Source organism: Dothidotthia symphoricarpi, assembly GCF_010015815.1.
Source record: "Dothidotthia symphoricarpi CBS 119687 unplaced genomic scaffold P153scaffold_6, whole genome shotgun sequence".
NCBI classification, from domain to species: domain Eukaryota; kingdom Fungi; phylum Ascomycota; class Dothideomycetes; order Pleosporales; family Dothidotthiaceae; genus Dothidotthia; species Dothidotthia symphoricarpi.
The window spans coordinates 734,137-747,100 of NW_022985013.1; the positions used below are offsets into that span (position 1 = coordinate 734,137).

Genomic DNA, 12,964 nt, shown 5'->3' on the forward strand with positions numbered 1-12,964 from the left:
ACAGTGTAACCCTGTCACCACAGGAGCGTGCCAGGGCTACCTCCAATAGAACCTCCATTCTCCCAGCGGTCAAAACCCTGATCTGCCAGGTCTGTCGATCAGTCATGTCGAAACGCCAGTCGGAAATTACTCCGCAATGCAACGCGGCTGATCTGCACCCCAGCGGTTGATAGTGCCACCCCGTTGCTTCACCTAACGCATGAGCAACAGTATCACTTTTGCATACGCCCTGAAACTTTGTACGCAAAAGCAACTCGCCCGACGCTGGGACTCTCGCAGAGCGGGCATGCGAGTGAGGTATTACTATACATCATTTTTACGGACGGCTGCATCAGTGTAGTTGTTAAAGAGTGAGGTGCGGTAAGCTGGTTTTCTTTCCGGACCCACCGCCTCGTTCCCACCGCCTCGTCTTTTGCACCGCCTCATCTTTCACGTTTCGTTTCTCAAACTCGTATTTTACATAAAGCGTTCATTGTTCTGCATTTGCGTTTTTTAAGAGCAAGATAAAGATGACGATGATGATGACGATGACGACGAGCATGCAGAGTTGGTCGCGGGTTTTGCTGGTGAGCGGGATTGCTCGCGCGGCTCAGGCTTCGCCTTTAGACAAGTCGCGGTACCTTGGTGCTCGAGACGATGAGAAAATTCAAATCACGGCGGGGGAGCCTGCATCTGATCGAACGCTCTTCACTGTGCTGTCGTTGGTGTGCATGATGATTTTGTCGGGGTTGATAGGTGCGTGTTGAATTTTCCTTCTCTTCAAATTTCATTCTATCCTATTCTGCTTGTGTTTTTCCAAATCCAAACTGACATACGCCACACAGGCTCCAGATTCAGCAAGCTAAGAGAATGCATGCGACGACGGAATATTATGACTGTGCTTGTCATCGCACTCTACATACTCGTCCTGCTATACACAATCTGCGCTGCGAGTTTGGTCGCTGGCCAGGGGCTGTACAGCCACCAGCTCTGCATGGTGGGGACTTGGGTATGCCTAATATACTATATCAGTATTAAAGCCCTCATGTAAGATGCCTTCCTAAAGTTATGGTTCAAGTTTGTTTTCACTTCGACGATAAACTAACGCGTTTAAAATAGCTACACGTTCCTCGTCGAACGCATTCATGTGGTGCGAAAGCCCTTCTATCGGCGCAGGGAAGACCCCATCTACCTCTCGTGCATGGTCATGGTCGTCGTCATGTACTCGGCCGTTAGCATAAATGTGTTTGTCCATCCCATCACGCAGATGTTGGGAGAGCGATGCCACTTTGGCATCAACGGCGCCGCGTCAATCCCCACTGTTGCTGTCAACATATTCACCGACTTTGTACTGACGAGCGTGTTCATCTACCTATTACGACCCGTCCTAGCGGACCACGACGTGCCCGCGCAGGGGATTGCGCATCTACCACAGAACAAGACGGCCGTGCAGAAGAGCCTCAAAGCATTGTTGTGGAAGAGTCTCATTGGGAGCTTGCTCATTGAGATTCCCATGGCGGCGAATATGATACAATTCATGGTTACCAAAGGTCAGGAGCTAGGTATGGTTTGTTTGACGATTTGCTTGGTCGATGGTAAGTTCTTTTCTTTCTTTCACCCGATACTCTCAACCGTTCAGGCAATTCGTTCCACTAGTCAAAAACACGAAGCTAATATGAGACAGTCTTCTGGGATGTGCTGGTCATCCACTGGCTGACATTCTCGTCGGCGGATCCTGATGTTGACCCATCCCGTCAGGTCGAGGGATCAAGTAACGCCTCGCTTACTCGTGTGCGCAGCTTGCGCTCTATAGATAGCGTACAATTTATTACGGGGGACTGTGCGCCCCGGGAATGTGCGGTTGTGCATGTGGAGGCACTGGAGACTCTGCATGATAAGCGGAAAAGTTCAGTGGTAGAGGATATGAGCGTGGCTACATCTGGGGACCGGCATGGTGGAGGGCTATAGATGTTGTCATTTTCCAAACACTACATTCAATTGGAAATAATGACACGTCATGAGTTTATTAGTGAGCTGCTTGTTTGTGATTGCTGTGGAAGACAGGAGCAAAGAACTTGGGACTTTGCGCGATACATTCATTGGTGCAGCATATTTGCGGATTGGAAGCAAAGTTGCGTCGATATTCCAAGCAACGCGCATGCCGCAGGCTTGTCGCCTAGAAGGTCAGATGGCGCCATTGAAGAACGCTGTCTCTCTTCGTTTCACATTCGTAACAAGGTAAGTGTCTTTCTAGGAGCAACGTTGTATACTCTCTTGATAACAGAATAGCGAAGTACAATCTTAATATGCTCTCTACCCATAACTAAGGTCGTCGAAGTCGCACCAGCTCTGCTCCATTTCCATATGCGAATTCCGACCCTTGCACCCTATCACTACCTGAAACAACGCAAGCATCCAGAATAAACCCTGCGCCACGGGCGACGTCGTTACTGCAACAAGATTGAACGTTAGTTTCACATCATCCGTCTTAGTTTTCGGGAGTCTCTAGTTCTTTAATAGGGATGCTTACCATGAAGAGTTTGGTGTACCGTCAGTCGTCAATGCGGCAGTATTGATCTGGCACTGCAGATAATCGTTGAGGCAGTTGGTTTTGCGGGCGACGGTGTTGATGCATGCAACAGCATCTGTAATCTGTTGAACGGACCGATGTTAATGAAACTACTCGACTGTTTTCCTGGGTAATTGGTTCGTTTTACATACAAGACAATCAGTGTTCGGTTGCTCATAGCAAGTCGCGCGCTTTTGGTACAAGCTACGACTGAGCTTCGCTACATGTACGTCAATATTAGTCTTCATATAGGCACAATACGGATCAGACAATGAAAATACCTGATGGTGGAGTGCTGAATTGCCCACTCTGAAAGGCAGCGACGACCTCCTCGGGTGTCATGTTATCACCATCGGGATTCTCAATGATGCCATCAACCCATTCTGAAAAGGATGTAACTGCCTTGGCAGCAGCTACAGCCTGACCGAGGGCTAGGAGAGAGGCGACGTAAGGGAGGAGTTGAACCATTGTGCTGATTAGATGCTAACAATGGAGAAGGTGTAGATATGTGGATATCTGGGTAGAGAGATAAAGACGGCGAACAACCATAACTACCTACTTATACTGCTGGACCTGATCAAAGGGTCGCACGAACAGATCAATTAGCCTTTACTTAGTCCGGGTTCTACGCCGTATGATTGATGACTTGCATGAGAAGCAATACATTGTGGATGTGCAGTGCGGCGGTAAGACCTAAAGACGACATTATTCCTCTTGTTGTGGATTCGCAGTGGGTTTTGAGGTTGCCTTTGGATGCCTTTGGATGCCTGATTATCTCGAGAGCTACATCGCCGAGGTGGCTAAACTTCGGCCCGAGCCGCAAGGCGTCCATGGTCCGAGCGTCGCCCAGCCGAGGAGGCTCTCATGATGCAGAATAACCCGGATGTAAGCTTGAGCTTAGCACTACCCAGCCAAATTGTTCGACTCTACACAAACCACTATATATTTGGTGTTTCCAATACATTAGAAACTTCTAATTGTTGCACAAAAATATAGGTTACAAAACTGCGAAACAAGATGTAGTTTTAGCTATTCAATCAAGATTCAATTGGTGTTCATCTGCGGCGGGCGCGCTTGGGCCTTTGGGCTTACATGCTTACATCCGGGTTATTCTGCATCATGAGAGGGAGGCTCTCGGTTAGTCGGGAAAGCCGGAATTAAGCCTACTGTACCTCGAACCAACATCATACAAAATACCACCCAGCTACCAACCTAAACAGAGATATTTACATTTCTAAAATACTCAAGTGATATGAAATTATCAGTACTGTCAATTCTGACCTTAACAAGTATCTCCAACCCTGCGCATACGTGCTGGATTTTGCATCATGTTGCAAGGCCTAATTCCGGCTTTCCCGACTAACCGAGAGGGAGGATACAGCTCAGCTTAGCTACCTGCTTGGTAAGCCGAGCTACATCCTCTTCGAAGTACAGTATAATCCCAGGCAGTGGAGCCAGGGGAGCTAGCACGTTCGAAGTCGCGATCTTCGGGGTTTGCTTTGGGTCTGGTAATTATTTTTACGTACTCCCAGAGCAGTGGCCAATAATTACGCTTGTGTCTCCGAGGCTTGGCAGTCATAGAGTACGGAGGAGTGACAGATGCCGACTTGCCAGTCGTGCAAGGAAGAGAAAATATTTTTCGATAGCTTTGATAGAGGCGTCTTCCATCAGTAACAGAAAGTCGTTTCCGGACTCGCTTGTCCAGTTGTTGCTGAAGTCTTGAAGCTCTTCCACTGTCTTCAAATGGAGCTGATCATCGAGACAGGTATTGTCGGCGAATACATAAACAACGATGTCTGTGCAGTCCTCATTGCTCTTAACCTGACTCCCTGATGTTTGCTCAACGGTCTCAGGGACATATCCACTCAAGCCAGAACTCATTGCGTGGTCGATGAGCGAATGAGTCTCGGAAAGGTCCATGACTCCACTCTTGAACAGAGCTGGTTGAAAGAATAACAGTTCTTGCGTGACAGCTTCGCGATATGAAATTATCGTTGAAGTTCTTGACCTGCAGTTGTATGGTATGTTCCGCAATCAAGTGGAGTGACAATTTTCGACGCAACCTTTGATCAACATACTCGAGAACAGGCTATCTATCTTAAGTAAACAGATGAACCAGATTGAATACTCAGCCTTGTTAGCTTCGATGACGTTCTGTGTGTCGATGTGTGCTATTGATCGGGTGGTCTTTTCCTGGCCTCCTCACCGCTCCCATACCAGATGAATCTCCACGGACTGCAAGGCGTTTTTACGACTCCCTGGTATGTCGAGCTAAGCCCGAATAGAGAAGAGCTGAGCGCAAGGCGTAGTGCAGAAATCTGCTGACCAGGCTGAAACAGTACACCAGCGAAATGTCCCTTCACTGTTCTGCTACCCTTTACATTTTATCTGGAACCACAAGCCCTAAAACAACTCATCGACAGGTCTCTACAGTGAGTGAAGAGATAAATGGTACACATGGGACGGGAGCGGCTACCCTACGAATACAGGCATGGTTATATATAATTATCTTTATCTCGTATTCAACGCAAAAGGTACCTTAATGACCCCGTCTGCCACCCCTTCTCTTCCTGCCCTCTTCCACCAAGATCTATAAGCCCTCAACTTCATCATCTTTCATGTCTTGTCGTATCTGCTGCTGCTGCTTGTGCCACCACTTATCCCTCTCCGCGATTGTGTCCTTATCACCAGAGACCCGCCTGTACCCTGGAACCGGATCATTGGGCTCGTCAATGACAACATTGTGTCGCTTGATAACTTTGTGACCCCCACGCTGTCTCCTCTCAGCAGTGACGATGTTCATCTTCGACGTCCCGGGCACAATGATGTCATCGGCAGAACGCCGTCCAAAGTCGATCTTCTTGTAACGCACATTCCAGTCACAAACCCTCTGCGGCGCACCAGGACTTCCCATACCAACATTGAGAGTTGGGAACCCAACAAGTGTTTCTTCACCCGTGGTGCTATCCTTACGAAAAACTGCGGGTAGCGTGAAGCGCACGTCGCTGGGTTTGAGAAGGTTGAAAGTGGCGGTTATAAAGCGTTCAGGGAGAAGGCCATTGAGTGGAGATTTTGTCATATCAGGTTTCTGAGGAGAGGGTAGATGACGTAGATCTTCCTTCGAGAAGATACGCATGATGAGCGTATCCTGTGAGTAGTTTTGGAGCCGAATCCAATAGCGGCCGTCGAAGAACTGCCAGGTAGGTTTGGATACTGAAGTTGAGGAGACGGTCTGTGCTGGGGGATAAACGATTTGGTTTGCTAGGTTTCTCTTCTCCTCCGTGTCAAGTGGTTGACGAGTTAGTAACCATTCCCTCGATTTGGACGAGGAACCGTTTAAATTGTCTCCAAGATATTGATCTTCGAAGGGAGACTCCTTATCCCAGAGACGCCACCAGACGCTGTAGACGGAATAATTCTTCATGCGGGCTTCGTTGTAGTGTGCCAGTTCATCTTCAGGATCTCGGAACTCGGGATATATATTTTCGATAGTGCCTGCAAGTTGACTGAGCGGAGCCTTGGGTTTAGGTGTAACAAGCTCGGCAACTCGCTCCACCAAAAAGTAGGCATTGTTTTTCGCTTCATTCATATCTGAGGCAGACTTGATTAGGCGGTTGAGCAAGGAGGCAAACGGTGGAAAGCGAACAAGAAGACAACCAGTCTGAATGTCCATCTTGATGGGACATTGATCAAAGAGCTTCTCGGCATGTGCCTTGTGTGACTCAACACGCTTCTGCATATTGAGCGAGATGTCGACAAGTGACTTGACATTCAAGACAGCTGGTAGCTTGTGGTTCTTGATCACATGTCGGATAGCGTTGCGTGCTGTGAGGGTCTGGATCGAGTTGGTCTTGTCCTCAGCCCAAGCTACCCCTTGCTCCTCACATGTAGCTATCAGCCGCGATTTCTCGATCCTCAGCAAAGGTCGCAAGATTCGAATCCCTCCTCTCTCGATCGGGAATGGAATATCAAGATAGGGATCTGGTCCCTGCCTCTGTCCGCTGTGATGCACTCCATATATCCCATAGCACTCGGGGATCCACTCCACACTCTGCATAGCCTGAAGCCCAGACCGCAGCCGGTTGTTCATGATTCTCATCATGACTGTCTCGGCCTGATCGTCTGCATGATGTGCCACTAACAGGGATGATACTTTGTTCGCTTTACAAGCTTTGCCTAATGCCTGATATCGTAGAGTGCGCGCATCTGTCTCGAATCGCTTGTCGTCGTGGATGTCATAGCCTTCCGACCATGAGAGGGGAATTACTGTAGCCTCCATACCGACTACTCACTATCAGCGTCCCATATCGAGAAGTTGAGACCAAGGTATCTCACACTTGGAGCGCAATTGTTGCGCTACCCATTCCGCTTCGTCTGTGCTCTCTTGACGTACTTTGTGGTCCACAATGAAACCATGAGCTTTGGGCAGAAAACGATTGATAGACCGAGCCCTCGAATACAATCCAGCAAGGGCCATGGAGTCCACACCTCCACTGATTGCAAAGCCTAATCAATCTATGAGCTGTTGCACTTGATACATGCATTCAAACATACCCAATGTAGTTTTGCTCTCTGTTCCCCATTTCCACCTCAAAACCCCTGCCAGGGCCTTCTCAAACTCTTCCTCGCTAACTGGCAAGCTCCCCACGGAGCTATACCATCTAATTTTCAGTCCATGGCGAGTCGTCGTAGCAGAGGCACAGTTCCTCAACCTAAGGACATTGCTGCTCCACATGTACAGGGCCGTGGCATCGAACGCGCCTACAAGGTACCTGACTGACAAACGAAGCTCAAAGAAAGACCAGACGTCGTGAATATCGTGAATTGTGTCGACGCGTTGTTCCGAGGTCCTGCATCATCTGTGCGCACGGACGCACCTTCTAGAAATTTCCCCAACTCCGAGAAAACATCCCACGCCGACTTCAGATTGACTCTGTCACCAGCACATATCCCGTCTTCAATTCTCGTGATACCCCGTCTTACATCTGTGTCTCTTAATTGCCTCATAACATACCAATCATGGTCAGCTTCCTGCTCCTTCCGCATCTATTAGAGCTACAAGCTAACACTCGCACAGTCTGCCATCAAGTCTATCCGCTCCCTCGCGCCCCTCCTCGACCGCGTCCTCGTGCAGCGCCTTAAGCCGGAGGCCAAGACCGCAACCGGTATCTTCCTGCCGGAGACGGCCGTCAAGGAGCTGAACGAGGCGAAGGTATTGGCTGTCGGACCTGGTGCGTTCGATCGGGATGGAAAGAGGATTGTGCCAAGTGTACAGCCCGGTGACAAGGTCTTGATTCCTCAGGTACGTTGAGGCAGGGTCTTGGAGATTTTGGAAAGAGCAGAAACTTGGGATGGAATGGAAGTGGGAAAGCGCATAGTGCTAACAAATAGTAGTTCGGTGGCAGCCCCATCAAGGTTGGCGAGGACGAGTACTCGCTTTTCCGCGATCACGAGTATGTCACGCAGTTTCCTAGATTTTGCGCATTCCACTGACCTCCGCAGGCTCCTGGCCAAGATTAACGAGTAGACAATTGTCGCATCCGCCATACTCGACACGAATGTACCTCTATTGTACCACCACTGCTTATTACGCCTAAAAGATTTCACGACATGCTAGCATCACCGCTGGCGTTAATTGGTATATACTCTGCTCTGTTATGTTATAAGTGAACCTGTTGGGTCATCTTCAACGTCTGTGTTGAAAACTGGAGATTCGGGGGACAATGAGTTAAAAGACAAAATAAAAATTCTACCAAAATGACCATGACTACATTTAGTTTGCTTCTTTTAATTGCGTCAAGACATGGTAGACCACAATGCAGGCAAGAGCTTGTAACGATTTCGCTATGAACAGGTTAAGAAGCTTGGAACGGTCCGAAAAGGTAATGTCTGAGCATTCAGAATAAATACCATGGCGGCTAGGAAACATTTTACGCATTACAGCAAATACATTAAGAAATCAGCACGTTCTCAAAATCCAACAAACATAGAGACCAATCCAACAACAACCAAAAGCCCCCAAGAGACACCCACATCAGGAGCAGCGCTCTGGATCTCCGGAGTGCCGACTTGCTTCACCCCATCGATCTTGCATACCGTCTTGCAGCCATTGTCCGCCCTCTTGCTGACCTTATCTCCAGTATATGATCCACTCGTATTAAATGTCATCTCGATCCACTGGATGTGGAACTCCGCCGAATGACCCCGAGTCATGTTTCCACTCCACTCTCCGCCATCGCCCCACATGTTCAGGATCAAATTGCTCTGCTTACGGGGAACAGAGTATGTGTTGGCAGCGACCTGCTTATCGTTGAGGTACCAGTAGCTGTTCTTGGGCAGCCAGTCAATACGGTGTGTCTGCCAGTCGTTCCAAGACGCGAGGTTATCAGGCGCTAGTGACGATTTTTCGATGCCGTTGCCTTCTTTGTCGACGGACGGTTGGTTTGTGTAGCGGATTGTGTCCTTGGGGTCCATGGTCAACACCTCAATATCCGACTCGTTATCATCGTCGTGGAACGTGAAGAAGCCCGCCACGGCCCCCGGATCGCCGACAACGCGTCCGTACATGCGCATGCTGACGTGCATGAGGTTACGCTGGTTGTTCTCAATCTCGCCCGATGTCTGGAGGTCTTTTCCGCGTGCGGTACGGAGCGCCAGCCAGGACGTATTGTCTTCTTGTCCGATGTAGACATTGGCGAGAGAATTGTCCATTTTTACCGGGAAGTCATCGGTCGCGGGCTTGCTCCAGTTTTGGATGCTCCAGTCTGTGTTCCACGCATCGCTGTTGAAGATTTCAGGCTGCCATGTGTCCAACGTGCCTGCTGTTTGTGTGTCGTTGATAAGTGGAGGAGATTCGTTCATCGCGCTGTCGAGATTCCGGAAGTCGTAAAAGCGATAGTATTGGAAGTACGAGGGCGTTGTTGATTCGGCGCCCGACTGGACGACGTAACAGTTACAGTCGGCATTATTATCTTTCGGGACTTCGTTGTTGGTAGTAGTGTAGGCGGATGCCGCGAGGGCAGGTTGGAGAAGTGCTGCAACGGGTAGGATGAGGGTAAGCAACGACATCGCGAAGTACGACTACTAAATGATACACGAGAGATATGCAATGTTGACAAACGAAAAATTATGTAGTTCTAACGAGACTACAAACATTCAACAACAGGTAAAATGTAAATAAAAGCGAGTGTCACCTATCAACAAACCGTCAACAGGAATTTTCAAACGAAGGAACGCGGACAGAACACCAAACAAAGACTGCGCGATCGCTAAGCTCATATACTTCTGCCGTCAGCTGTCTAGCTCACTGTCCGTCATCCACATGGTGTTTCGATCTCTGCGGATGCACACATTGGGGCGCAGCCGTGCGGGATCTAGAAGCGCCAGCGTGAATGATCTCTCCTGGCCTTGTCCGTTTTTAGGCGAATAGCGTGCACTACAAACCGCCGCGACGGGAGTTTCGGCTTGGGCGTATCGCCAAGGATGACAGATCCTAGAAACTTTGATCGTTTTGGTTGAGTCGTGCGTGAAACAGACGGACACGAGGGTGCACGCGATGGTGGGTTGACAAGGTGAGGAGATGGGATGGGGTAACAGATGCAGGGGTTAGTCACTAGCCACAGCATGCGGCCAAATTCAATGAAGCTAGGGACGAAAATAACCGTCGCTGCGGGAGTATGAACCGCACGTCATTTATTGGGCACTGGGTCGTGATGATATGCTCGTATACGAGGATAGAGACTGATGATGCTGCTGATGTTCATCTACTGCTGGTTCGGCAGCCAGTAGCAACGAACTACATACGCCATTAACGTGTGTAGCTCTGCTGCCTGCGTCGAGCGGAGTCGTTAGCAATGTTTCTACTCTGACAGACCGAAAGACCAGGTAGGCTCTCGCTTAGCATGATTTCTGCAGGCATGTGTTCAGTTCGACTGTCAGAAAGAAGCCGTGCTCATGAACACAATGCTTGGCTGCATGTCTGAGCACTCGTCGTCATACTTTGCGATCGTGGCCCAGAAATTGTATGCGAGGTAACCTTAACTTTCAATGCGAAAATGTTGTACAGCCGTCCTATAGGAGATGCGTGGCGTTATAGACAGCCGACCAGTATCTAATTGCTTTCCAACTCCAGCAGACCCTAATTCAAATCATGCAAGCCCACTAAGAGTATCGCGGGAATCGCCGCGCCACTTCTATAGGGTTTTCCCAACATCCAATCGTAAACACTCTGTGAGGGCATGTCTAAAAAGATGTCAATAGAGCGAGCCCCTACTCATTCTGCTCTTTACGCTCCATTTCCTGTGGTACCTCACCAGCTTCATCAATAGTAGGCACGGAAGTAGCTGGTACGGTGAGAGTAGAATCGCTAATGGTGCCGTTGGCAGCGCCGTTGGAGATTCCGTTTGTGAAATCGTGATTGGAGGCCTGCAGACCTTGTCGAACTCTGAGGACCGTGTCTACAATGACGGCGTCAATACCCTCGTTTTTCTGCAACTTCAAAGTAGTCAGTAGCTGAACTGTCTGTCTGATATGTACCCAAAGCTTACCATGACATTCTTAGGGTCGTTGTTCAGCGATCCATAGCTGACACAGACCAAACCACTCTCTTTCACAACTTTCACTAGCCTCGGGCACATGACGAGAGGTTCTGCGGCACTCACAACTCCAAGGAGGTTCCATCGGCAGGCAAATCGAATTGCCTCTTGTAGACTCGCAGCACGCACATCTCCTACGGGCGAAGTACCTGCATCGGAGAGGAACAGGACCGGAATCGAAGGCTGCTTGAATGAAAGCATGAGACAGATATCCGGGTTGAACGACGAGAAGATCACGTTGCGCTTATTCATAAGGTCGTATACTTGCTGCAAGACCGTGTTCACAAAGGAGTTGAGCTCGACAGCGTATTGATCCATCTCCTCTTCTTCAGATTCGTGAAGCATTGGGTACTTCATTTCGATGTTGAAGCCCACAGACTCTGGCAGATCTGGGTGCTTGAACATGGTTTCCAGCGTTGTAAAAGATGATTGAATAGAGAATCCCCGATTATTACCTTTGAACCCCTTCTTCTTGAAGTCGCGCGTATGCTTCATGCGGTCTGTGAGTTCCAACTGGCGGTCAATGTGGATATTTCGCTGCTTTGAATTGTCGACAGAGTACGAACGCAGTCTCTTCGAAATTGGTCGGTCTTGTTCATTGTTGTCTCCATTCGTCACAACAAGAGACTCGGGAGATTGTGGACGAGATTGCCGTGGTTTTTGACCCTCGCCAATGTGAAGGAATTGGTCCAAGGTGAGTGTGTGTACAGGTGCATCAATACCCGTTTCGCTGACCAAGAAATCGTGGTAGATGACAGGAACAAGGTCCTTTGTCAATTGCACGTCGAACTCAACGTACTCTGCTCCCAAGTTTGCTGCAGAGATGAAAGACTGGATTGTGTTTTCGCCAAGTTGCAGCGACGTGCGAGATGCTGTATTCTTTCCAAGGCCTCGGTGTCCAATGACCATAGTCGATGCCATCTTCTTCCAGTAGGTACGCTCTTCCGTGAGTCTCATGTTCGGATGTTCAAAAGGCGTGATGATCAAGAAATTGAAGTTAACTGTGCCGATGACGTCCAAGGTTGAAGCTGCCACAACTGGAACTCTCACGTCTCCTTGTAAGGGGATACGATTCGATCCGATGCTAGTCTTGATCGTCGACAAAAGAGCAACGCCTCGTCCCACGACACGGTCCTTTGATCCGGCGTATGTTGGAACGATATCGAACAATAATTTGACTTTGCTAATATCCTTGGTCATGAAAGTTATCGGGTCAGTTGAGATATTCTCTTGCACTGGCAAATCAATGACAGTAGGTTCACCACTAGCTCCAGTTGCCGAAACAACTACCGACAAGGCGGTATCAAGTTGTGTTGCGTGTGCATCAGCCAGGGGGATATCGTCGAGATTGACGGGTGGAACTTCCTTCCTTGTGTCCATAGATCCCAGACTGACTAAAACCATAGTTTCCTTTTGCAGATAGCGATGACCGAAGCTCTTCACCGGTTCCGGTAACTTCTGCAGAACGCCACCATTATCGCGGTTCTTGTTGGTAGATCTACGTTCATCAAGAGATGACTGCGGAGGTGATCCAGCGCCAACAATTCTAGCATCCGTAGGTGCTGTAGGAGTTGATTCAGGTATAGGTGAAAGCTTAGCAAGAGTCTGTACGATATCCATATGACCTCGAAGTGCAGCATGCTCCATCGCCGTCCACCCAGAGTTATCACACCGCCGCAGGTCTGCTCCAGCATCGGCCAAAATATCCACAATGGATTTATGGTTATCGACACAGGCAACGAATAACGGGGTCCATGCAAACAACTTTTCTAGGATGTCGACGTCCGTTTTGTTGGTGCTAGAGCTTTCCAAAATAGCTTTA

The 12,964-nt window shown here is 49.0% G+C and overlaps 5 protein-coding genes across 5 annotated transcripts; 2 read left to right on the plus strand and 3 right to left on the minus strand.

Annotated features, from left to right (window-relative positions):
• Nucleotides 1-92: 92 nt before the first annotated feature.
• On the plus strand, nt 93-2,011 carry P153DRAFT_196566 (uncharacterized protein). Its single transcript, XM_033662464.1, has 4 exons — nt 93-735; nt 825-1,026; nt 1,099-1,574; nt 1,664-2,011. The coding sequence occupies exons 1-4, from the start codon at nt 510-512 to the stop codon at nt 1,945-1,947; spliced, it is 1,188 nt and encodes a 395-aa protein (XP_033525876.1). The 5' UTR covers nt 93-509; the 3' UTR covers nt 1,948-2,011.
• A 256-nt stretch (nt 2,012-2,267) lies between these two features.
• Nucleotides 2,268-3,301, minus strand: P153DRAFT_365071 (uncharacterized protein). The gene is made up of 4 exons (XM_033667751.1): nt 2,830-3,301; nt 2,701-2,768; nt 2,510-2,631; nt 2,268-2,429 (listed from the first exon to the last, which is right to left on the minus strand). The coding sequence occupies exons 1-4, from the start codon at nt 3,014-3,016 to the stop codon at nt 2,303-2,305; spliced, it is 504 nt and encodes a 167-aa protein (XP_033525877.1). The 5' UTR covers nt 3,017-3,301; the 3' UTR covers nt 2,268-2,302.
• Nucleotides 3,302-5,007: 1,706 nt separating this feature from the next.
• On the minus strand, nt 5,008-6,928 carry P153DRAFT_365073 (uncharacterized protein). Its single transcript, XM_033667752.1, has one exon. The coding sequence runs from the start codon at nt 6,825-6,827 to the stop codon at nt 5,139-5,141; it is 1,689 nt and encodes a 562-aa protein (XP_033525878.1). The 5' UTR covers nt 6,828-6,928; the 3' UTR covers nt 5,008-5,138.
• Nucleotides 6,929-7,458: 530 nt separating this feature from the next.
• Nucleotides 7,459-8,504, plus strand: P153DRAFT_365074 (chaperonin Cpn10). The gene is made up of 4 exons (XM_033667753.1): nt 7,459-7,570; nt 7,626-7,850; nt 7,943-8,001; nt 8,051-8,504. The coding sequence occupies exons 1-4, from the start codon at nt 7,568-7,570 to the stop codon at nt 8,073-8,075; spliced, it is 312 nt and encodes a 103-aa protein (XP_033525879.1). The 5' UTR covers nt 7,459-7,567; the 3' UTR covers nt 8,076-8,504.
• A 14-nt stretch (nt 8,505-8,518) lies between these two features.
• Nucleotides 8,519-9,616, minus strand: P153DRAFT_335841 (glycoside hydrolase family 16 protein; the record flags this gene model as incomplete). The annotated part of the gene is made up of 1 exon (XM_033665673.1): nt 8,519-9,616. The coding sequence occupies one exon, from the start codon at nt 9,614-9,616 to the stop codon at nt 8,519-8,521; it is 1,098 nt and encodes a 365-aa protein (XP_033525880.1).
• Nucleotides 9,617-12,964: the final 3,348 nt, after the last annotated feature.